Below are 26240 nucleotides of genomic sequence, written 5' to 3' on the forward strand. Positions count from 1 at the left end.
CCACACACTCATTTTAGATCCCAATGGGTCTTTATTTTCATACTGTATGCTCTCACTCTCATTACTGTCTCCTTTGCCATCTTCTCAAGTCTTTACTTGGGACTCCATCCATACACACACACACATTCTATAGCATCTTGCTTACATTTCTCACATTTTAGGCATCCCGCTGAGGCCTTGGATGGATCATGTTACACTGAGATGGGCACAGGGGTATATGTACAGTCCTTTTTAGTGTGGAGGCAAAGTAGTTGAACAGGAGAAGATGATGTGGTTACTTGTGGAGGGAGAACAGTGAGGGTGGTGGGTTGAGCACCTGCAGTGAAGCTGATTGGTTCACATCTTGACTAAAAGAGAGGTTTAGAAATTCACATCTTGACTAAAAGAGAGGTTTAGAAATTCACATCTTGGCTCAAAGAAAGAGATTTAGAAATTAGTTTGACATTGCCATAGTTCAACAGCTGAAAAGCCATCATTAACATACTCCCAGAGATAGCAAGACATTCAGTATTCACTGAATGAAGTAACCTACCCATCCTCGTTTACAATTGTATTCGTCAGTGAAATAAATGATACTATAACACATTCAATTACATTATTAATGTAGACTGCTCCTGTATCTACTTGGTACAATAACGTAATCATTGAATGAAATAAAAATAATCATAGCACACACAGTTACATTGGTGTAAAATAGGCTACTACTGTATCCACACTATATTAGGACACCGTTGTGATATTGTCAGGCCTGATTTTAGGTCTTCGATCAAAGTAGCATGTTCTACCTTTGTTTCTCTTCTTCAGTGAAAAGTAGTTATTTCATTTACAATTGAATTAATCCATTAAATAAATAATACTAGCACATCGAATTACGTTATTGTACACTAGCCTACTCCACTATCGACACAGTAAATAATATTTCCTATATGCTTTTGAAAATACGTTATCAGCAAAAAAGTATTCTTTTCAAATAAACCACATTTGCCTTAACACGGTAGGACTAAATATTTCCTAACGATATCACAACTTAAATATAGCCTAGTTACTCCTCAATTGGATCAAGTACATCTTGGTAATTATTTTCATTGTCTCTAATAAGGAAACTATCTGGGTAAGACACTCGAAAATAACTTCTGCCACTTAGAAAAGAAAATGTATGTCTGTTTTGCCACCTAGCTCTCAAATACCGTGCCAGTCTCTCACTCTATGAATGGTCACTGCTATCCGGATTCCTTGGGGCGTCCTTACCCTGAACCCTAAACTAACACAACTTAACCTTTTATATATTTATACTTGATGGAGATAGGGACATCCCAAGGATTCTGAATAGCACGGACCCTCTGGGAAAGAATATGCACTCCTCAGTAGGTAAGATTGCCTACGTGCTTTTGACAATACGTTATCAACAAAAAAATATTATTTTTTAATTAACCAAATTTGCCTTTATCACAGTAGGACTAAATATTTCCTAACGATATCACAACTTAAACATAGCCTACTTACTCCTCAACTGGATCAAGGACATCTGGGTAATTATTTTCATCGTCTCTAATGAAACTATCTGGGGCAGACACTCGAAAATCGCTTCTGCCACTTGTAAAAAAAATTAACAAAATAAAAAACTAACAAATTAATGTCTGTCTTGCTGCCGAGCTCTCAAATACCGTGCCAGTCTCTCATTCTATGAATGGTCACTCCAATCCGGATTCCTTGGGACGTCCTTACCCTAAACTAACACTAACTTTAACCAATTTACATTTATACTTGATAGAGGTATGGACATCCCAAGGAAGCCAAATAGCACATACCCTCCGGGAAAGTCTATGAACTGCTCTATTGACTTAAGGGACATCCCAAGGATTCCGAAATAGCACCTATGAACTCCTCTGAAAGCCGTGGACACAACTCTTATTGGTTGTCTGATGTGAACTGATAAAACAGTCTGTGATTGGCTAACAACATTTAGATCTGTATACAGCGAGATAAAATAAACATACCATGCCATGAGGTGTTGAGGGAAAGACTGATTATCTATAGATTGGGCATCATCTTTTCTAGGCCTTTAGCGATAACAGGAAATACACAAGCCGTACGCTACACTATAGTTCAAGGTGGCTACGTTGGAATGTCTGCTTGCACGGGAACAATTGTACGTTTCTAACATTTATGGTTGAGATTGAATTAATATAAATATAAACTATGCACATTATGACTTTCATTAACACGCGATGCAGGCGTCACGCAGACGTTAGTAAGGCGTTGGTATCATGTCATGTCAGGTGGTACGGTTGCCTAGGCTTATATATATGTCCCTTATCACCCCCCATGGAGGGCAAAAGGAGGTGTGACTCAACATTAGGAAGGTGTTCCTAATGATTTCTACACTCTATGTAACTTACTGTATTTTAAATCACAGGTTTTGCCAATGGCTGCTGCTAAAACTGACATTGCATTCATTGATGAAAAAATAGAGTTTTAAACAAGCTTTGGTTTTTTCCATTTGTCTGATTTGTGGCTTATCTGGGGTGCACCACTATACAACAAGTGGGTAACATCAAAATGTGATTTCACCACGCCGTGATGTGATTTGATTTCCCACTCATCTTCTGGGCAAGACACGCCCCACTGAAGTGCTGCGATTGGCTTTTTAAGGTCCTTAGTCTCATGAATCCTCCTGATTTGTCAGCTGAAGGGCGCACCAGGCAGGGTTTCACGCACACCGTGATAGCTTGCTAGCTAGTAGAGAGACAGACTACTAATGAACTGAGGGGACAGGCAGACTAATTTATTTTTATCACCACCGACAGACTCAATGTCTGCGTCTTATAATAAGCATACCATAGCCATTTATTGACTTATCTGAAAGATCAATGGCACTCATGAAACAAACAGATTTAGCATGTAAAATAAATTATTTTATTCCATCAAACTCTGACAAAACATTGACATTCAAAATAGTAATTGGATCAATCTACTGTATAATCACACAATAATAATTAAATACATACTGTACATTCATTATTTGGATCAATCAACTGTACAATATTACATTAATAATAAAAATAATTACTTAAGGCTGTGAAGTGAAATATTTACACCAAAACTCTGCTTTCACCAGGGTCTGGAATCTCTGGCTCAGTTGTCCCTAAATAAACCATTCTGTGAGCTTCTGGTAGATGTGTAGCATTGGTCAGTTGCAACAGGTCTTTTCTGTGGAGTCGGGGTTGTCTTTCACCTTGTGAAAACAAGTTTGACAATACAGACAACTCCTGAACAACGATTACAGTAAAAAAGTGTATGTAATCTCAACAGGTCAGGCCCTGATGTTTTTGTGGTTCGTCCTGCAGACGGATTTGTCGTCCACCCAACCTGTCCTTCCTGTGTGCGACCGATGTTTGGTTGCGCTGAGATTTGAGGCACTGTATGCCTGGAGGCTCACTGGATGGCACTGGATCTCTTAGCGCAGTTCACCCTGCCACATCGGCCAAACATGCATCACATTTTTGAAGGGATGTCTTACACAATAAATCTCAACAGATTAAAAAATATATATATTTTTGATTTACAACATTTTAATTTGTGCCTATATGCAACATTTTTGCTCTCATTTCAGATGTTAGTGGCAAGAAGCTGCTGCTCTGGCACTGGTGATGGATGATAATGGCAGTCTGGTGCTTGCATGGATCACCTTTTCATCCCATTGGACAATTGCACATCTCCATATACATGTCCACTATGTAGATCTGGCCAGGTGAGGACGAGTGCTTCACTTCAAAGTGCATGTCATTGATCTGTGAATAGACCACCCATACATAAAATGTATGCACGCATGTCTAAGCCGCTTTGGCTTTATAGTAAGCTGACAGACGAGTGGTCAAGAAGTCAAAGAGCTGGGGGACGTTATTAGCATTTGTTCGAGGCAGAATTTTATCCTTTAAGATCCTCTTGGCCGAGTTGTTAGTGCCGTTTCCTCTCACTGGCACAGGGCACAATATTCTCTGCGGTAGTAGAGCTTTTCCAGGTCGTTCTTGAAGTGCTGATACCTGCAAAGTTGAACACAATATTAAATTAAAGGATAATTTGATGTATAAAATGAATGTACATTAAACATAATGAATTATTATTATTATTATTATTATTATTATTATTATTATTATTATTATTATTATATACATATACCAAGATAATGCCCAAACCCCTGTCAGGAAATGAACCAAAATGAAATGAATTGTATATGCATTCAAACATCCTTTGTAACCCATAAGGCATATGCCTAACTGAAGTACTGTGTACGTGTGGTCCAATGAGTAAAAAACAGTAGTACAACCTTTCCTGTGGCAGTCCTCATGAGAGACAGTTTCATCATAGCGCTTGATGGTTTTTTCAACTGCACATGAAGAAACTTTCAAAGTTCTTGAAATGTTCTAGATTGACTGTGCTTCATGCCTTAAAGTAATGATGGACTGTCGTTTCTCTTTGCTTATTTGATCTGTTCTTGCCATAATATGGACTTGGTCTTTTACCAAATAGGGCTATCTTCTGTATACCACTCCTACCTTGTCACAACACAACTGATTGGCTCAAACACATTAAGAAGGAAAGAAATTCCACAAATTAACTTTTAACCAAGGCACACCTGTTAATTGAAATACATTCCAGGTGACTACCTCAAAGCTGGTTGAAAGAATGCCAAGTGTGCAAAGCTGTCATCAATGCAAAGGGTAGCTAGCTACCTTGAAGAATCTCAAATATAAAATATATTTTGATTTGTTTAACACTTTTTTAAAGAAAAAGAAAAACTCTTGAATGAGTAGGTGTGTGCAAACGTTTGACTGGCACTGTATATCTGAGGATACATCATCAATTATTACCTTTTCTTGATCCTATCTGAGTTCGCCATCTTCAACAGCTGCCCGGGAAACAATCTGGCGTAACTGTCGCAGTTTTGCTCTTTTATTTCGCTTCACCTTAGTCAAAACAAAGCGCTCGAGGTAAAATATGGCTCGGCATCGTAGTCAAAACCGCTCACATGACTCGAACCTAACGACCAGCAGCCAATTGCAACACTTCCGCGGAGGCGTGTCTTGCCCAGAAGACGAGTGTGAAATCAAATAACGCCATCTTGTGTCCGTCATTGGACAGTGTTTGCTGGTTTCCACTAGTTACCATAGCCACAAAGTCTAAGTGTATGATTTATTTTTTGGGGGGTCTTAATTTAAGTTTAGGGTTAGGCATAAGTATAGCAGTGTGGTTAATGTTAGGTTTAAAATCAGACTTTAATAAGATAATTTGAAATAGACAGGGTTTATGACTTTGTGACTGTTGTAACTAGTGATGACCGCGTTTACAGGCGTTGTGCCAAAAATCTCCCCCCGACAGAATTCCCCCCTTCGCTTGAACGCGCACGCACTCAAATTTTCATTGCTGCGACTTGCTTGCTAGTTGAGATTTCTGATCACGTTAGGCTGCGTTTCATTTATTTTTTTCGGTTTGAATGTGGGGGAGACACTAATATCTGCAGTTTTCCCATGTCCTATTCATCTAGTAGTTGTTCTGAAATGTTTATTGCTTGCCTACATTTTACTCCCTCCTCTATGTTTAATATAACACACATACATTAATGATTAATTTCGGTTGCCTATCCTGAAGTGAAGTTTATTCTATAGAAAGTATTAAGGTATTAAAGAAATTAGAGGGGAGGGGGGGGGGGGGGGGGGGGGGGGAGAATTTCGGCAGGCAAGAAAATGGCCTTGCCGTAATCCCCCACCCCCCTTCTAATTTCCTTAATTTTGTGGCTAAAGTCAAATACTTTCTGTGGCACACATCCGAGTCAAATACTTTCTATAGAACAAACTGCACGATAGGCAACCAACATTAATAATTAATATGTGTGTTACATTAAACATAGAGAAGGGAGTAAAATTTAGGCAAGCAATAAACATTTCAGAATAATTACTAGTCGAATAAGACATGGGAGAGATGAATTTTGGCAAATATATTTATTTATAGACTAATACACAAATAGCCAAACCGAAAACTGCAGACATTACTAGTGCCTCCCCTGCACCAATCCGACATAAAAAAAAAAAATGAAATGCAGTCTAACGTGATCAGAAATCTCAACTAGCAAGTAAATCGCAGCAATGAAGAATTGAGTGCGTGCGCGTTCACGCGAAGGGAGGGGGGAGATTTTCGCCACAACACCGGAAACCTCACAAGTCGCAGGCAGGTTTGACTGCAACGCAAGTCACAGGTGACAACGCCAGATAACACAATATGGCTGGGACAGACCTTTATGGGCATTCATTTGTTTATTGTTTTTTTCAAACGAGTTTTTAAGGGAACCTGGTGATAGGACAGGCTCATTTGTACATAGGCCTTTGTGTGCGGTCTCTCTTGAAAGTTTTCCTACATAGACTTTTACAACAAGAAGTTGAATGCCTCGGACGGACGGCTTTCTGCATTGTTCGCATAGGAATCGAAAGTTAAATGACGCTGTCACGAAATACATAAGGTAGGTGGTGATAATGAAACGAACCTGACAGAGCAACATAACAAGACCACACCTGATCAGACGTGTGTTGCTGGTAACGACTGAATGAAAACAACAATTTCACTGGAACTTCTAAATAAAATAAATGGATACACGGCCATACGAGACAACGCAGGGCAAGGTAAATATACCCGCTATTCTTAAGACCGACTGACCTGTGTGATCATTCCTACTCTGGTTTGTCTCATTGAAGGAAAAACATCCGTCAAGCTGTCAGCTAGCTTATTTTGTCAACTAAGTGTTTTACCAAAGAAGTGCACCATTATCATGTAATTATGTAATCCCCTACTCAAATCCACTTCCTGATTGTTTCATTGTGAAGGAAGTGCACAACCAATGCACTGTGTTGTTTACAACTGAAACAAACAGGCATAGTTGTGGCTCTGCTAAAACTATTGTTATAAGACATATTACTAAATTATTGGTCATCATAGCACAATCAAACATTGCACATTCTCTTTGTACTAGCAGTCCCAATCCAGACACAAATGCATGAGTTACACCTCCACTAAAACACTAAAGTCTGAAGTATGATTCAACTTTCACTTTCCAGAGCTCCACCATGCCACACAGAGAATGCAATGAAGAGTCACGTGACAAGAGGCCACACGAGGGACCTATCAAACATGTCACTGCGGTATTAGATATATAATCAATTTAACTGAAGTTACATGTGAGTCATTTTGTGTAATGCCAGGTTCAGCATGGTCCCAGTCCCAGATTTGTAGTTGTTTACTTTAGCCAACTCTTCTGCCATATTCATTCTATGGCATTTGCTGCATACAGATCTGGATACCAGGCTACAGCGAGCTCACAGTGGATACAATTTCTCATCATGAACACTAATTAGCTTACTCTGTAACATTTTCAGGAGGAGAAACGACCTTTGAGAAGAATGAGAAGTCCGCCTAGACACAGAATAACTGGTTCGTTTAGGCAGAGGTTTGGAGGGAGATTCAACAGACCACGGTAAGACTTAAGGACATTTCAGAGCAACCTTGTGTAGCCTAAGGTTTGTTCTTGGTCATTTCAACATTTCCACACATTCACCGACTCACAATACTCTCACTCACTCATTCACACCTCTTATTTTCTGCTGTTTTCCTTACTGTACCGATTCATAAGGGACGATCATTCATTCCGGAAGCCCCGCTTCAGTTTTGGGTTCCAGAGATACCACTCCTTTACCCCCCGCCCACGGTTTCACTGGAGAGACCAGTCCGGCCCCCCTGGGCCCCTAGGCCCACCACAAGACCCATCAGGCCCCAACAGCCAGTACAGTGACCAGAGGAACATGGACAGGAACTCCCCCGCCAAGTCCTCACCTAAAGGACACACCAGTAGGTTTACACTCATGTTGTGTTTGAGGGGAGTTTTGACCAAATTAAATAACCTGTGGCTACAGGGTAAGCGTATTACCGTCTATGCCAACATGAACCAGATCTCTTGGCAGAGTTCATAGTAGGGGCTAGGGCTGCACAATTAATCAGATTCACATCGAAATGTCAATATTGACATGTGAAATATTCATATCGCAATACATATTTTGAAACGCATCTCAGCCGTGTAATGGCCCCTTTTTTTTCTTTACTTTTCAATTATTTTGTTCTCTTGTGGCTGTTTCCCGCACCAAGACCGCCCCCGTCAATCAAGCAGGGCAGTTCCTCTTCCTCGCTGTTAGATCATTAAAAGTTTGTGTGCTGTTCTCTTAGATCAAATGCAGTCAACCGATTGTTCAAAACAAGAACGATGCTGCTTTCTACTTAGCTTCTCAATATGTCATCCTATTTCTAGGATTCCAACAGTTCACCCAAGTGTTTTGATCTATATCGCACGAAAAATCTAACATTTGGTTTTTAAAAAATCAGATCTTACCCTTATCGGGCAGCCCTAGTACATGCAAAAAAAAAATTATATTCCTAAAATACCTATATCACTTTACTCGTGTGAACACTAGAGTGCAGTATGAGCAAACAGTGTTCATGTCAACTCAGACAGTGAATATATTAGCTACATTTGGAATGTGTTTTGCTCATCAGTATTCCTGGTGGTTGATAGTCACCAAGCAACAACCTGACAATGTTGCATAATACTGTCTGCACACAGCATTGGTAGATATTATAATGACAGTATTATGTATACAATGAAATGGCAAAGAATAGTATCCTACTGAAAAAGTGCCAATCATTCCAACCTTCATTAAACACCAGTGTATTTATGTCACCTCTTATGTAGAATACATAAGATAACAGCTGCTGAGCATCAAATTATAATATATTTTATTAAATATAGTACTCTATTGGGCATATATTTAAAGGAATACTTTGGGATTTTGGCAAAGAGGCCCTTTATCTACTTCCCAGGAGCCAGATAAACTTGTGGATACCATTTTTATCTCTCTGTGTCCAAGTATGAAGGAAGTTAGAGGTCGTTTTGAGAGCTAATGCCAACTAGCGTAGCGCATTGACTGGAAGTCTATCTGCTAGTATGGTAGTAGATACACATAGACTTCCAGCCATTGCTCTAATGTGAGTTAGCATTGACTCGTGAAACTACATCTAACTTTCTCATTGCCAAAACCCCGAAGTATCCCTTTAAGTACTGTACTGTAAATATTTCTGATCATCAAAGTTCGCCTCATCACGTTAGCATTAGTATCATGAAGAATAAAAGTGGTTTAGTAAGACCGCAATCGGTGTGCCTGTAAGTCATCAATTAGTTCTTATGCTTAAGCCTCATTCTCTATCATGTTTGAAAGTGTTTTCTTGAATAACTTTGCATTGCCTGAAGACGACCCAGGTCATATCTGCAATAGAAACCATCATTTCATCTTTCATCTCCTTGCTTTTGTTTAAATTAGCTGTATCGCTATTCTCAACCGTGGTAGTGGTGGTGCTTGCTTTTTCTCCTATTTTAATCAGCTGCTATGTCTCTGCGCAGACTGCAGTACTGTGGAGGTGTGTGGGTGTGGGTGAGTGTGTGAGGAACAGGTTGCTCTATGTGCTTGAGAGATCTGCTATGATGGTGACTCATTTCTATAGTGTGTGTGTTAGAGATGGAAAAGGAGAGAGATATAGCTAAAGAAAACAAGGAGAAAGAGGGAGTGAGGTACCAGGCAGACAGCCAGCTCTGTATACAGGTAATGAACCATAACAAAGCTATCGCCTCACATACCCACACTGCAGTCAAACGTTGCGAGGCAGACTTCGCAAATCACACCCAATGCTGAAAGAATGCTTAACGAAACATTAATTTTAGCCCCTGCGTGCTGCCTATAAACAATAACTCTCCCGCTGATGGCAGATTGCAGCCAGAGAGATGGAGATGGGGAAGCTTAGTCCTGAATTATACCTTCAGCTAGTGGCGCTAATGGGATGTTAGTTTGGCCCTGAGGACACTGGGTAGATTGAGTAGTCCCAGCATCAATCACAGATATTAGAGTTAATTGAGAGATATCAACTGGGCCAATCAAGGATATTGGAGTTCATCACAGATGTCAGCTGCTGTAGTTTAGCTCTAAGTTATCCCCCATCTGTTCTGAGTTGTAGGTGTGTGTTATGTTGAGTGGGGGCTTGTGTTGTATTGTTGTTTGAAGATGTGGTTTGTCTGTGTGATGTTGCAGGTGCTCTCAGGTCTTCTGCAGGTGCCAGCAGAGAGGAGAAGCAGCCTGTGTCGTTCACAGTAAGTCCACATTCCACCACTCCTCAGCCTCGTTTGGGATCTGGGGAGTCTGCTGTTTAAAGTAGGGAGGGCACACATCCTGTATTTGTTGTCATGCTCCGCTAGTGTATTGCGGTGACTGAACTTGTAAATCATCCCCTCTCTCTTTCAAAACTACGTGTAGGTAGGCCTCCTTCATAAATTAAAAAAAAAAAAGTTTAACCAGCAGGGTTTGAGTAGGTTCCTTTCTAAATGTAATCCGTTACAGTTACCTGTCAAATTGTAATCAACAATGTAACTTTTGGATTACCAAAACTCAGTAATGTTATCTGATTACTTTCCCCTTAAGGGGTGTGGGCTCGTGGCTGTCACAGCCACAAAGTCATAACATCTGATTTTAAACCTAACCTTAAGCACAGTGCTAACACTAATGCCTAACCCTAACCTTAACTTTTTGTTTTCATAAGTTTTTACAGTATAGTCAATTTTGAGGTTATGGTTAGGCATTAGTGTTAGCAGTGTAGTTAAGGTTAAGGCTATGTTTAAAATCAGATTTTAATGACTTTGTGGCTGTGCCAGCCACTAACCTGGGCGTTACAATTTTGAAGACAAAATTACCATTTGAACGACATCAATAGCAGGTTAATTCAATCTTATAGTTTACATAGTTCGCCATAAATGGATGTTGATTGTACTTTATGGGTTGGTTATGTAGGGTTCTTCTAACCCATTGCTTTTTACTACAGATAATAATACGATTAGGCTATATCTTCACATTAAAAAAACAGTGTACATTTCCAATTAATTAAATATTCCTTGATCCTCAAGAATAGGACTTGGAAATGTATACTGATCAAAAATATAAACGTAAAGTGTTGGTCCCATGTTTCATGCGCTGAAATAGAACATTTCTGGGAGCTTTCATGTGCACATAAAGCTTATGTGCGGAGATGTGTTTACATCCCCATTTCTTCTCTGCCAAGATAATCCATCCACCTGACAGGTGTGGCAAATCAAGAAGCTGATTGAACAGCATGATCATTACACAGGTGCACCTTGTGCTGGGGACAATAAAAGGTCACTTTAAAATCTGCAGCTTTGTTACACAACACAATGCCATGCAATTGGCATGCTGACTGCAGGAATGCCCAACAGAGCTCTTGCCAGAGAATTGAATGTTCATTTCTCTACCATACACTGCCTCCAACATTGTTTTAGAGAATTTGGCAGTACCTCTAACCAGCCTCAAAACCGCAGACCATGTGTATGGCGTCGTGCGGGTGAGCGGTTTGCTGATGTCAATGTTGTGAACAGAGTGCCCTATTGTGGTGGTTGGGTTATGGTATGGTCAGACATAAGCTACGGACAACAAACACAATTGCATTTTATTGATGGCAATTTGAATGTACAGAGATACCATGATGAGATCCTGAGGCCCATTGCTGTACCATTTACCCGCCGCCGTCACCTCACGTTTCAGCATGATAATGCACGGCCCCATGACACAAGGATCTATACACAATTCCTGGAAGCTGAAAATGTCCTTGTTCTTCCATGGCCTGCATTCTCACAGATATGTCATCCATTGAGCATGTTTGGGATGGTCTAGATCAGCGTGTTCCAATATCCAGTAACTTCTTACAGCCATTGAAGAGGAGTGGAACAACATTCCACAGACCACATATCACATATCCAGACCACATATCCCAAAAACTAAGGACTAATTAGCCTCATTTATTTTGTCCTGGATGACTGATTGGGCTCATTTCTTCAAGTTGAAAAATAAACGGAAGCAAACTGAGTAGTCCCTTATATGTAACTGATTACATATAATCCATGACCCCCCCCCCCCCCCTTGCTTGACTGCTGCTTCAATTTCTCAGAAGTCACATGTACCACACTGGGAGGTATGCACTGCAACAAATGTACTTATATTGAATTTAAGTCTGAGTGCATCTCTTTGCCCATGATGCTCGCTGTCAAAATGTTTATTACACACACACACACACAGCGTCTTTCAAGGTCCTTCAAATCAAAGATATATAAAAAAGAAAACCTCAAACATTTGAGTAATCTTGGCTAGTCTGCTCGGTAAGATTATTTTGTGTGTGTCCTCTGCGCTCTTGGCTATGATGGGAATTGGAAGGACAGAGAGAGCACAGGTGCAGCATAAAGAATGGAATTGAAAGTTGGATGGTCTGACTTAGAGAGAAAGGAGCAGAGCGAAGCACAAGGTTGTCTCCTTCCGTTTTACCATGCTGATGATTCAAACGGAGGCTTGCTGCCTGCTTACCTTGAGAAGATACAGTAGAGGGGGAGAGAGAGGCTCGTAATGAATTTAACAACAATCAGGTGGGCTCTGAATGGCAAATGTGCTAAGGTCTTAAGGAATACAAAGGGAACATGGACTTCCTGATGGGCCGCCCCCAGGTGGTAAGGGTAGGTAACAACACATCCGCCATGCTGATACTCGACACGGGTGCCCCTCGGGTGTGTGCTCAGTCCCCTCCTGTACACCCTGTTCACTCATGACTATATGGCCAGGCACGACTCCAACACCATCATTAAGTTTGCTGATGACACAACAGTGGTAGGCCTGATCACTGACAACAATAAGAAAGCCTATAGGGAGGAGGTCAGAGACATGGCTGTTTTTTTGGCATGGGTCCTCAGATCCTCAAAGTTCTACAGCTGCACCATCGAGAGCATCCTGACTGGTTGCATGACTGCTTGGTATGGCAACTGCTCGGCCTCTGACCGCATGGCACTACAGATGATAGTGCGTACGACCCAGTACATCACTGGGACCAACCTTCCTGCCATCCAGGCCTTCTATACCAGGTGGTGTCAGAGGAAGGCCCTAAAAATTGTCAAAGACTCCCGCCACCCTAGTCATAGACTTTTCTCTCTGCTACCATATGGCAAGTGGTACCAGAGCTCCAAGTCTAGATCCAAAATGCTTCTCAACAGCTTCTACCCCCAAGCCATAAGACTCCCGAACTGCTAATAAAATGGCTACCCAGACTATTTGCATTACCCCCTCTTTTAAACTGTAAACATTATCTATGCATAGTCACTTTAACTCTACCTACATGTAAATATTACCTCAATTGCAGAATTTTTAGATTTGAAACAATTTTACTGTTCATAAGTAGTGCTTTGCTTATAACTGCTTGTAACTCTCTCTCCCCTGTGTCTGTAGTTGGCTCAAAAGAAGGAGAGATCCCATAGCAGAGAGGGAGAAAGAGAGAGGGATAGAGGGCTCCCCTCCACCGTGAGCAGGGCCGCAGCACGAAACAGAACCATCCAACAGAAGAGGAAAGAAATAGAACAGGTATAGTACAGTGAGCTCTTAATATCTAGTATTGCATATCATGTTTCAAATTATTTGGAGGTAGAGTACATTTGAGAAAAACATGAGTGAAAGATGAAGGACTAAGAATATAACATCAGAAGAATACAATAAAGTACATTGGAAAACAACTTTCATCCTGATAACTCAACTGGATACTAACATACTAAGAGAGTTTCTAGCTACTAGCTACCTGCTGTTAGCTAACAAAAATGACAATAAAAAACAGCAAAGGACCGGACAAAAGACAGCAAAACAAGTACCTAAACTTACCCAAGCACGAGAAAACAATTCAGACAGAAAACAAGAAAGGTGGGCTTTGTTTACATTGAGAAATGCCTAGCTACAACTAGCAAAGTGAAAACATCTACTGTATCCAGCTGTAATTAACTAAGATGGATACATTTTTGACTCGTTTCAGGAAACTAGATGTATGTCGTGTGTCACTACTCCACAGGCGAGGCATTTGAATGCATCTTTTGGCACAAATGCCTTCTGGAACGTGAACTTTCATGTGCCTTAAATACAAAAGTGTATGCCATCTGTAAATACAAATAAAATTGGTAAATTACGAGCCTAATTGGTTTAGCCATGGATAAAAACAGGAACCTTCCCACTAGCTGGGATAATGGATGGGCTGGATATGCCAAGAGATGAGTTCGGATTGCGCTTGCCATGTAGCACGCTTCTGTCTATAACATGAGCTTAGTATGTGTAGGTGATCCTTTCTAAAGCGGCTTTTTTGAAAGATGATATAGAGAACCACGCAAATGTTGCTACGGCTCTCCACTTTCTGGAGGACCGAGTTATGAAATCAGTGGAATCTCCGGGAGAAGCAGAGTATGTAGATCTTTTGTTTCGGCTTTAATTAGGTTTTCCTGTCTGACTAAAGAGAGAACACAGAAGGCTGTTGTATAAAACACCTGTCTGGATTACATCTTCAAACTAAGGGCAACCATGGCATCAGTGACAGAAGCAAACATCAATGTAAGAGAGTCTAGCTAGCTACATTTTCAGATATTGTACGTTTCTAATTGGCTCGCTAGCTAATGTTACGTGTCTGATCTTTGTAGTAATGTTATTCGTGTCTCAGAGCCATTTGCATTGCTAGTTATAGCATAGTGTTAGCTAGGTAGCTAACATTGAACCTAGCTATTAGCTTTAGCTACCTGTAGATTCATGCAGGGTAGTAACTGATGTCATGCAGCCTGTCATTTTTGTGTTTATACTTTTTCACAATGACAATTTTGATGTCGGACGACAAAGAATGCTCATGATGTTGCTGCGACAACTGTCTTCAGACATGTCGATACAAGTAATATAAACCAGCTTTTAGTCTTGAAATCTTTGGTTGTACACTACCGTACTCATTGTTTAGCACATGGCCTCACGTGAATCCTTAAAGGGATGGGTGGGGCTGGGGCTTAAGAGGGTGTGAACGATGCTGAATGGGTGTAGATAAAGAAGAGCTCTCCAGCAGGTGTCCCAAACATTCAAGGGCCATTTCCTCAAAAGTGGGGTTACAAGTTTATCAACTTTCAAAGCAGAATTACTTTGCATTTGTTACTCAACTGCAGTGTATGATATACCATGTTATTATTCACATTATCCAATGTGAAAAACACAATTTCAAATGTTGCCCCATAAGACCTAATTGAGTCGGTCAGTCACATTTACCCAGCTCAGCAACCTTGCATCAAATATGCAGAAGGTATTGCCAGTGAAGCAGGGAGGAACAAATATAAAGCAAAGGTTTTAAAAGAGCACCCTGAGAGCAGACTATATGCAACAAAAATACAAAGATATCAATGTGGAGCTTCTTTTTTTCATAGAACATCCAAATATTTGACAAACAAACATCTTAAAATGTCTGGAAACAAGACAACCCCAAGATTTGATATTAATATATACAGTTGAAGTCGGAGGTTTACATACACTTAGGTTGGAGTCATTAAAACTTGTTTTTCAACCACTCCACAAATTTCTTGTTAACAAACTACAGTTTTGGCACGTCGGTTAGAACATCTACTTTGTGCATGACACATAATTTTTCCAACATTGTTTACAGACAGATTATTTCACTTATAATTCACTGTTTCACAATTCCAGTGGGTCAGAAGTTGACTATGCCTTTAAACAGCTTGGAAAATTCCAGAAAATTATGTCATGGCTTAAGAAGATTCTGATAGGCTAATTGACATAATTTGAGTCAATTTGAGGTGTACCTGTGGATTTATTTCAAGGCCTACCTCAGAACCTTTTTTGTAGACCTCCAAGTCTGGTTCATCCTTGGGAGCAATTTTCAAAAGCCTGAAGGTACCACGTTCATCTTTACAAACAATAGTGCGTGAGTATAAACACCATGGGACCACGCAGCCGTCATACCGCTCAGGAAGGAGACGTGTTCTGTCTCCTAGAGATGAACGTACTTTGGTGCGGAAAGTGCAAATCAATCCCAGAACAACAGCAAAGGACCTTGTGAAGATGCTGGAGGAAACAGGTACAAAAGTATCTATATCCACAGTAAAACAAGTCCTATATCGACATAACCTGAAAGGCCTTTTTCAACTGCACATGGGGACAAAGATTGTACTTTTTGGAGAAATGTCTTCTGGTCTGATGGAAAAAAAAGGACTGTTTGGCCATAATGACCATCATTATGTTGTGAGGAAAAAGGGGGATGCTTGCAAGCCGAAGAACACCATCCCAACCGTGAAGCACGAGGGTGGCAGCATCATGTTGTGGGGGTGCTTCGCTGCAGGAGGGACTGGTGCACTTCACGAAATATATGACATTATAAGATAGGAAATGTATGTGGATATATTGAAGCAACATCTCAAGACATCAGTCAGGAAATTAAAGCTTGGTCTCAAATGGGTCTTCCAAATGGACATTGACCCCAAGCATACTTCCAAAGTTATGGTAAAATGGCTTAAGGACAACAAAGTCAAGGTATTGGAGTGGACATCACATTGCCCTGACCTCAATCCCATAGAACATTTGTGGGCAGAACTGAAAAAGAGTGCGCGAGCAAGGAGGCCTACAAACCTGACTCAGTTACACCAGCTCTGTCAGGAAGAATGAGCCAAAATTCACCCAACTTATTGTGGGATGCTTGTGGAAGGCTACCCGAAATGTTTGACTCAAGTTAACCAATTTAAAGGCAATGCTACCAAATACTAATTGAGTGTATGTAAACTTCTGACCCACTGGGAATGTGATGAAATAAATAAAAGCTGAAATAAATCATTCTCTCTACTATTATTCTGACATTTTACATTCTTAAAATAAAGTAGTGATCCTAAGACAGAGAATTTTTACTAGGATTAAATGGTGGGAATTGTGAAAAACTAAGTTTAAATGTATTTGGCTAAGGTGTATGTAAACTTATGACTTTAACTGTATATATAATTTTTGTGCAAAATATTGAATAGGGTAATTTTACCAATTGCACTATATGGATGTGAGGTTTGGGGTCTAACCTGTAATTACGATTAAATGCATTGGGAGAAAAATCTTAAGACAGAATTCTGCAGAATTATCAAAAATAACAAATAATGCATGCAGAGTGGAACTCAGAAGATTACCTTTTTAATTGTAAATATAAAGAAAATGACAAAATGTTGCACCGTTTGAAATTAAGCCCCAAAACATCCTTATAATTCAAAGCACTGAAAATCCAAGAGCGGAACCCTGAACAGAGACCCCTGTGTCAGCTATTAAAAAAACACTAAACAACCCTATTATCCAAACACACAGGGAAATCTATCAAATTGTTACAGAAATTAAAACTATTTGACAAATTGGAAAAATGTAACAAACAGAAAAAACAAAATCACTATTTGGCCCTCAAAAGAGAATAGAAATTGGCAGAATGTCTCTATTCTGTCAGAAATACGAAACAGAGACAGATCCTGACCAAATACCACCAATTGGCTATAGAGAAGGGGAGACACAAAAAAACATGGCTACCCAAAGTGGGGTGTCTATGTGGTCACTGCACAACAGGGGAGGTAGAGACATAGAAACGTTTTCCTCTTCTGTAAGAAATACTCCAAAATAAGAATATTTTTTCAAGAAAATTCTCAATCAAATCCTAACTTCTCTGCATTTACTAATGACATAAAGCTGTGAATTATTCTGGGTGAGGGTGAAACCACAAATATTACTGCCCTATATGATTGCCATGGCCTGAGGGACATCCCACAACAATTCATTCCCTGAAGTATTTACATTGTATATAAATTACAAGTAATACATAGTGTAACCATCATTCATGTTTGTTTATTTATTAGCCGTTGTTTATTTTATAATCATATTTTTATTTAATTACATTTATGACTGAAGATTACACAATACAACAGCAGTAGTGTTGTACATGTATACATTATTATATATGTACTATTATTACTACTGAAATTAACTGTATTTCACTATCTTCATTGCATTGTACTGTATTTACTGAAATGCTGTACCACTATACCGCTTTGGCAATAGCTACAAATTGTATTTCATGCCAATAAAGCAATTTGAATTTGAGAGAGAGAGAAAAGAAAGAAATAACAGAGACGAGGAGGTAGGATTATGAGAGTGAGGGGAAATAGAGAGGGAGGGAAAGGAGAGAGAGAGAGAAAGAAAGAGAGCGGGTAGTTGTGGAAAAGGAGATTTGATAACTGCAGTGCCAAAACTAATTGAGTAACATTGCGCCAGAGACACGTCTAATTTATTATAATTTTTTCTTCATTGTAGCAGCTGAATCAGTTGAATAGGTTATCATTCATGATTAGAGCCAATACATGGTGAGGTTATAATCTGCTTGTACATCCCTGGGTAGTTTACCTGCAATCACTCGCAGATGGAACTTCTGTTATTGTCAGGTTGTTTGTCCATGTTTTTTAATAAATAAATCTTAATCATAATGAGTCATCACATGCGCACGGTGCTGTTTTCTTTGAATAGCTTTAAATACACGTGCTTTAATAGATACGTCACAGTCAATGTGACAGAACATCACATGAAGCGTTGCCAGTGGGAGGTGTGTTGTGTTGTCTCCATCCACTCGACTGATGAGAAGGTATCTCTCGCTCTTCACATCTCCATGGTTACTGGAGATGGTAGGCTCCGTGAGAGAGTAGTCTCAAAACAGGTAGCTGATACACCCATCCTTCAAAGATCCACACAGTGCCCTTTCATGGTGTGTACTGTCGTGTGAACAGCTGTCTGTGTGTGTGTGCTGCTGCCCTGGACTGCTAATCCACTCAGTGGTAATGGCATACACATGACGAGACCTCTCGCCCCAAGCATCTCTCCCAGAACTCTCTCAATCCCTGTCTTTCCATCCTCTCTTTCATGCTCTCTTGCTTTCCATCCTCTCTTTCATCCTCTCTTCACACCCGCTCTCTCTCCATCCTCTATCTCTTGTGATTTTCCTTTCTCTTCAGCCCAGCTTCTCTCTCTCTCTCTCTCTCTCTCTCTCTTTTTCTCTCTTTCTCTGTCTCTCTCTCTCTCTCTCTATATATATATATATATATATATATATATATATACTTTTTTTTCTTTTTTTTTTTTTCTGCCTTGCTCCTCCTGTGTCTGAAGGCTCATATCTGCAGCATTTCTCTGGTATTAGAGTGAGCTGAGGTGTCTTTAGACCAATCTGTGCTATGCTCCTCACTGGAACAGGAGCCGCAATGCAAAGAAACCTCTCATGTGCAATGAAAATATGTTTGTGTTTGTCGTGCTGGTGTACAATTAGGATTGTGACACAGCTTAATGTGGTTTAGAAGATGCGTGTACAGGTTTTGTGTTTTAGGACTGTGATGCACAGTTTAAATGTGATGGTGGAAAAAGCTGACTGTCTGTGTGCTATACAGGTGTACCGTCAGGACTGTGACACGTTTGGTGTTGTGGTGAAGATGCTGATAGCCAAAGACCCCTCCCTGGAGCGGCCCATCCAGTTGTCTCTACAGGAGAACCTCAGGGAGATTGGCCTGCGCTGTGTAGAGGCCATGCAAGAGTTCATTGAGGAGTATGACACCAGGGAACCATCCACAGTGATACGCACACATGCACCTTTGTCTTAACCTGTGTAAGTGGCTGGCTTCTCTACCAAAACACAGATTGTGGTGTTTTCATGCTGATTGGGTATGTAATATTGGGTATGTAAACTTGTGAGCTGGTCTGTCCTTGATCAGTCAGGCCAAAGTCACTCCTGGTACTCAGCCTTCTGGAAGCTCTGTGTCTGCTGCTGAAACTCAATAATTTATGTTTGTCAACTTTCAATATTGCTCGTGATGATGTAAGATATAGCTATGGCACTTGTGCTTCCTACCAAAGTGTAGTTCATTAATTCCAAGCCCTGTATTTTATTGAAATGTTGTCTTTTTATTGAAAATGTATTTATGACATGATTAATACATGAGTTATAATATTTTTTATATACAAGGGGGATTTCTTTCAATACAGTTTCTATTTACACAACCTTTGGATATTCTCGGAGCATAAAAATCTGTTCTTGAAAATTAGGTCTCTCTGTTTTTGATTGTCTTGTAATGTCTCATGCTGCTGCTCCCTACACTCCCTGATCTACAAATCTCCCTGATCTACAAATCACCCTTCTACACACATCACCCTAATCTACTAACACCCTGATCTACAAATCACCCTGATCAAATCAAATATTGGTCGCATACACATATTTTGCAGATGTTATTTTGTGTGTGTTCCTAGCTCCAGCAGTGCAGTGATATCTAACAATTCACAACAATACACAAATCTGAAAGAAAAAAATGGAATTAAGAAATATAGAAATATTAGGACGAACAATGTCGGAGTCCGGAGTTTAAAAATATGTGTGCATATATGCAGTACCGGTCAAAAGTTTGGACACACCTACTCATTCAAGGGTTTTTATTTATATTTACATTTATATTTACAACGCGATACATATCGGGGTGAACAGGCCGTGGCTGGGGTGATGTCCTTGATGATCTTTTTGGCCTTCCTGTGACATCGGGTGCTGTAGATGTCCTGGAGGGCAGCAGTGTGACTCGGTGATACATTGGGCAGACTGCACCACCCTCTGGAGAGCCCTAAGCTTGCGGGCAGTGCATTTGCCGTACTAGACGGTGAAGTGGGTCTAAGGAGGCTGAAGAAATTTGGCTTGTCACCTAAAACCCTCACAAACTTTTACAGATGCACAATTGAGATCATCCTGTCGGGCTGTATCACCAGCTGGTACGGCAACTGCACCTCCCTCAACCGCAGGGCTCTCCAGAGGGTGGTGCGGTCTGCACATTGCATCACCGGGGGCAAACTACCTTCCCTCCAGGACACCTACAGCATCCGATGTCACAGGAAGGCCAAAAAGATCACCCCGATATGTATCGCGTTGCATGAGGCAAATGGTGGTCACACCAGATACCGACTGGTTTTCTGATCCATGTCCCTACTTTTTTTGTAAGGCATCTGTGACCAACAGATGCATATCTGGATTCCCAGTCATGTGAAATCCATAGATTAGGGCCTGATGAATTTACCGATTTCCTTACATGAACTGTAACTCAGTCAAATCTTTGAAATTGTTTCATGTTGTGTTTAATTCTGTTCAGTGTACAAGGCATTTGGAAATTATTCAGAACCCTTGAGTTTTTCCACATTTTGTTACGTTACAGGCTTATTCTAAAATGTATTAAATAGTTTATTTTCCTCCTCAATCTACACACAATACCCCATAATGACAAAACAAAAGCATTTTTTTTAGAAATACAGTGCCTTGCGAAAGTATTCGGCCCCCTTGAACTTTGCGACCTTTTGCCACATTTCAGGCTTCAAACATAAAGATATAAAACTGTGTATTTTTTTGTGAAGAATCAACAACAAGTGGGACACAATCATGAAGTGGAACGACATTTATTGGATATTTCAAACTTTTTTAACAAATCAAAAACTGAAAAATTGGGCGTGCAATATTATTCAGCCCCTTTACTTTCAGTGCAGCAAACTCTCTCCAGAAGTTCAGTGAGGATCTCTGAATGATCCAATGTTGACCTAAATGACTAATGATGATAAATACAATCCACCTGTGTGTAATCAAGTCTCCGTATAAATGCACCTGCACTGTGATAGTCTCAGAGGTCCGTTAAAAGCGCAGAGAGTATCATGAAGAACAAGGAACACACCAGGCAGGTCCGAGATACTGTTGTGAAGAAGTTTAAAGCCGGATTTGGATACAAAAAGATTTCCCAAGCTTTAAACATCCCAAGGAGCACTGTGCAAGCGATAATATTGAAATGGAAGGAGTATCAGACCACTGCAAATCTACCAAGACCTGGCCGTCCCTCTAAACTTTCAGCTCATACAAGGAGAAGACTGATCAGAGATGCAGCCAAGAGGCCCATGATCACTCTGGATGAACTGCAGAGATCTACAGCTGAGGTGGGAGACTCTGTCCATAGGACAACAATCAGTTGTATATTGCACAAATCTGGCCTTTATGGTAGAGTGGCAAGAAGAAAGCCATTTCTTAAAGATATCCATAAAAAGTGTTGTTTAAAGTTTGCCACAAGCCACCTGGGTGACACACCAAACATGTGGAAGAAGGTGCTCTGGTCAGATGAAACCAAAATTGAACTTTTTGGCAACAATGCAAAACGTTATGTTTGGCGTAAAAGCAACACAGCTCATCACCCTGAACACACCATCCCCACTGTCAAACATGGTGGTGGCAGCATCATGGTTTGGGCCTGCTTTTCTTCAGCAGGGACAGGGAAGATGGTTAAAATTGATGGGAAGATGGATGGAGCCAAATACAGGACCATTCTGGAAGAAAACCTGATGGAGTCTGCAAAAGACCTGAGACTGGGACGGAGATTTGTCTTCCAACAAGACAATGATCCAAAACATAAAGCAAAATCTACAATGGAATGATTCAAAAATAAACATATCCAGGTGTTAGAATGGCCAAGTCAAAGTCCAGACCTGAATCCTATCGAGAATCTGTGGAAAGAACTGAAAACTGCTGTTCACAAATGCTCTCCATCCAACCTCACTGAGCTTGAGCTGTTTTGCAAGGAGGAATGGGAAAAAATGTCAGTCTCTCGATGCGCAAAACTGATAGAGACATACCCCAAGCGACTTACAGCTGTAATCGCAGCAAAAGGTGGTGCTACAAAGTATTAACTTAAGGGGGCTGAATAATTTTGCACGCCCAATTTTTATATCCAATAAATGTCGTTCCACTTCATGATTGTGTCCCACTTGTTGTTGATTCTTCACAAAAAAATACAGTTTTATATCTTTATGTTTGAAGCCTGAAATGTGGCAAAAGGTCGCAAAGTTCAAGGGGGCCAAATACTTTCGCAAGGCACTGTATTTGCTAATTTATTTAAAAATAAAAACTGAAATATGACATTTACATAAGTATTCAGACCCTTTACGCAGTACTTTGTTGAAGCAACTTTGGCAGCGATTACAGCCTTGAGTCTTCTTGGGTATGACTCTACAAGCTAGGCACACCTGTATTGGGGGAGTTTCTCCCATTCTTCTTTGCAGATACTCTCAAGCTCTGTCAGGTTGGATTGGGAGCATTGCTGCACAGCTATTTTCAGGTCTCTCCAGAGATGTTTGATCGGGTTTAAGTCCGGGCTCTGGCTGGGCCACTCAAGGACATTCAGAGACTTGTCCCGAAGCCACTCCTGTCTTTTATTGGCTTTGTGCTTAGGGTCGTTGTCTTGTTGGTATGTGAACCTTTGCCTCAGTCTGAGGTCCTGAGCGCTCTGGATCAGGTTTTCATCAAAGATCTCAGTACTTTGCTCTGTTAATCTTTCCCTCAATCCTGACTAGTCTCCCAGTCCCTGCCGGTGAAAAACATCCCAATAGCATGATACTACCACCAACATGCTTGACCGTAAGGATGGTATCAGGTTTCCTCCAAACGTGGCGCTTGGTATTCAAGCCAAAGAGTTCAATCTGGGTTTCATCAGACCAGAGAATCTTGTTTCTGATGGTCTGAGCGTCTTTAGGTGCCTTTTGGGAAAGTGGGCTGTCATTTGCCTTTTACTGAGGAGTGGCTTCCGTCTGGCCACCCGACCACAAAGGCCTGATTGGTGGAGTGCTGCAGAGATGGTTGTCCTTCTGGAAGGTTCTCCCATCTCCACAAAGAAATTCTGAGCTCTGTCAAAGTGACCACTGGGTTCTTGGTCACCTCCCTGACCAAGGCCCTTCTCCACTAATTGTTCAGTTTGGCCGGGCGGTCAGCTCTAGGAAGATTCTTCGTGGTTCAAACTTCTTCCACTTAAGAATGATGTAGGCCACTGTGTTCTTGGGAACCATCAATGCTGCAGAAATGTTTTGGCACCCTTCCCCATATCTGTGCCTCGACACAATCCTGTCTCGGAGCTCTACGGACAATTCCTTCAACCTCATGGCTTGGTTTTTGTTCTGACATGCACTGCCAACTGTTGGGACCTTTATATTTATATATATATATATATATATATATACAGATGTGTGCCTTTCCAAATCATGTCCAATCAATTGCATTTTACCACAGGTGGATCAAGATGTAGAAACATCTCAAGGATGATTCATGGACACAGGATGCACCTGACCTCAATTTCGAGTCTCACAGCAAAGGGTCTGAATACTTATGTAAATAAAGAATTTCTGTTTTTTGGTTTTTACAAACATTTGATAAAATGAAACGTCTTCGTTATGGGCTATTGTGTGTAGATTGCTGCGAAATAAACAATATTTAATCAATTTTAGAATAAGGCTGTAACGCAACAAAATGTGGAAAAAGTCAAGGGGTCTGAATACTTTCTGAAGGCACTGTTTAAACATCAAATCACCCTGGTCTACAAATATTCCCTTTTACTACCCAGTAAAGATGGTCAATGTGTGCAGAAGTCAGCTCAGGGTGATCGAGTTGAAAATGTAGATCAGGGATCCTCAACTTGCTTAAATTCTTCCAGAGATTTGAGAATGGGATGGAGATTCACCTTCCAGCAGGACAATGACCCTAAGCATACTGCTAAAGAAACACTCGAGTGGTTTAAGGGGAAACATTTAAATGTCTTGGAATGGCCTAGTCAAAGCCCAGACCTCAATCCAATTGATAATCCGTGGTATGACTTAAAGGTTGCTGTACACCAGCAGAACCCATCCAACTTGAAGGAGCTGGAGCAGTTTTACCTTGAGGAATGAGCAAAAATCCCAGTGGCTAGATTTGCCAAGCTTATAGAGACATTCCCCAAGAGACTTGCAGCTGTAATTGCTGCAAAATGTGGGATGAACAGTTATGCACGCTCAAGTTTTCATTTTTTTTTATTATTTCTTGTTTGTTTCATTATAAAAAATATTTTGCATCTTCAAAGTTGTAGGCATGTTGTGTAAATCAAATGATACAACCCCCCCCCCCCCAAAAAAAATAAAATAAATAAATGTTAATTTCAGGTTGTAAGGTAACAATAGGAAAAATGCCAAGGGGGTGAATACTTTCACAAGCCACTGTATCTGTAAGGTCTCTCAACTAAGTAATGAATTTCAAGCACAGATTGAACTGCAAAGACCAGGGAGGTTGCAAAGAAGGGCACCGATTGGTAGATGTGGAAAAAATAAAAAATACAAATAATAATAAAAGCAGTCCCTGAATATCCCTTTGAGCATGGTGAACTTATTAGACTTTAGATGGTGTATCAGTACACCCAGTCACTACAAAGATACTGGCGTCCTTCCTGACAGTTGCCGGAGAGGAAGGAAACCACTCGGGGATTTCACCATGAAGCCAATTGTGATTTTAAAACAGTTACAGCTTGGTTGTGATATGATAAAACTGAGGATGGATCAACAACATTGTTGTTACATCTCTAATCTAAATGACAGACTGAAAAGAAGGAAGCCTGTACAGAATACAAATATTCCAAAACATGCATCTTGTTTGAAACAAGACAAAAAACTGAGGCAAATAAATTATATATTTTTGTCCTCAATACAAAGCGTCGTGTTTAGTGCAAATCCAACACAACACATCACTGAGTACCACTCTTCATATTTAAAGCATGTTGGTGGCTGCATCATGTTATGGGTATGCTTATTATTGGCAACGAATAGGGAGTTTCTTAGGATAAAAATAAACCGAATACAGCTATAAGCACAGGCAAAATCCTAGAGTTTAACCTGGTTCAGTGTGCTTTCCAACAGACATGGGGAGACTAATTCACTTTTCAGCAGGACAATAACCTAAAACACAAGGCCAAATCTACACTGGAGTTGCTTCCCCAGACAACATTGAATGGTCTACTGAGTGGCCTACTTACACTTTGGCAGAAATAGGTTTGAAAATCTATAGCAAGACTTGAAAATGACTGTCTAGCAATGATCAACAATCAACTTGACAGGGCTTGAATTATTTATTTTTTATAATAATGGGCACATATTGTACAATCCAGGTGTGCAAAGCTCTTAGAGACTTATTCAAAAAGACTCACACCTTTAATTACCACCAAAGGTGCTTTTACAAATTATTGACTCGGGTGTGAATATTTATGAGATATTTCCTTATTTCATTTTAAATAAATTTGCTAAAATCTCTAAAAACATGTTTTCACTTGGTGGACCAAATAAATTAAATTTGGCCAGCGGCCACCAGTTTGGGAACCCTGATGTTGATGGATGTTT

The 26240-nt window shown here is 40.4% G+C and overlaps 1 protein-coding gene and 1 long non-coding RNA gene across 6 annotated transcripts; one reads left to right on the forward strand and one right to left on the reverse strand.

Annotated features, from left to right (window-relative positions):
* Positions 1 to 2893: 2893 nt before the first annotated feature.
* Positions 2894 to 5158, reverse strand: LOC110492462. Its single transcript, XR_002469011.2, has 2 exons — positions 4872 to 5158; positions 2894 to 4043 (listed from the first exon to the last, which is right to left on the reverse strand). It is a non-coding gene; the product is annotated as an uncharacterized LOC110492462 (long non-coding RNA).
* A 1007-nt stretch (positions 5159 to 6165) lies between these two features.
* LOC110492463 lies at positions 6166 to 20086 on the forward strand. 5 transcript variants are annotated; one of them, XM_036947455.1, is made up of 7 exons: positions 6166 to 6514; positions 7107 to 7190; positions 7425 to 7522; positions 7679 to 7893; positions 10176 to 10234; positions 13416 to 13547; positions 19436 to 20086. In XM_036947455.1, the coding sequence occupies exons 2-7, from the start codon at positions 7116 to 7118 to the stop codon at positions 19643 to 19645; spliced, it is 789 nt and encodes a 262-aa protein (XP_036803350.1). In that variant the 5' UTR covers positions 6166 to 6514; positions 7107 to 7115; the 3' UTR covers positions 19646 to 20086. The 5 variants fall into 5 exon arrangements, with proteins under 5 accessions (XP_036803350.1, XP_021422479.1, XP_021422480.1 ...); XM_021566804.2 differs by having other exon boundaries at positions 6167 to 6674; XM_021566805.2 differs by lacking the exon at positions 7107 to 7190 and having other exon boundaries at positions 6167 to 6674.
* The last annotated feature ends 6154 nt before the right edge of the window (positions 20087 to 26240 follow it).

The sequence above is a fragment of the Oncorhynchus mykiss genome, chromosome 16, assembly GCF_013265735.2.
Source record: "Oncorhynchus mykiss isolate Arlee chromosome 16, USDA_OmykA_1.1, whole genome shotgun sequence".
Lineage (NCBI taxonomy): Eukaryota > Metazoa > Chordata > Actinopteri > Salmoniformes > Salmonidae > Oncorhynchus > Oncorhynchus mykiss.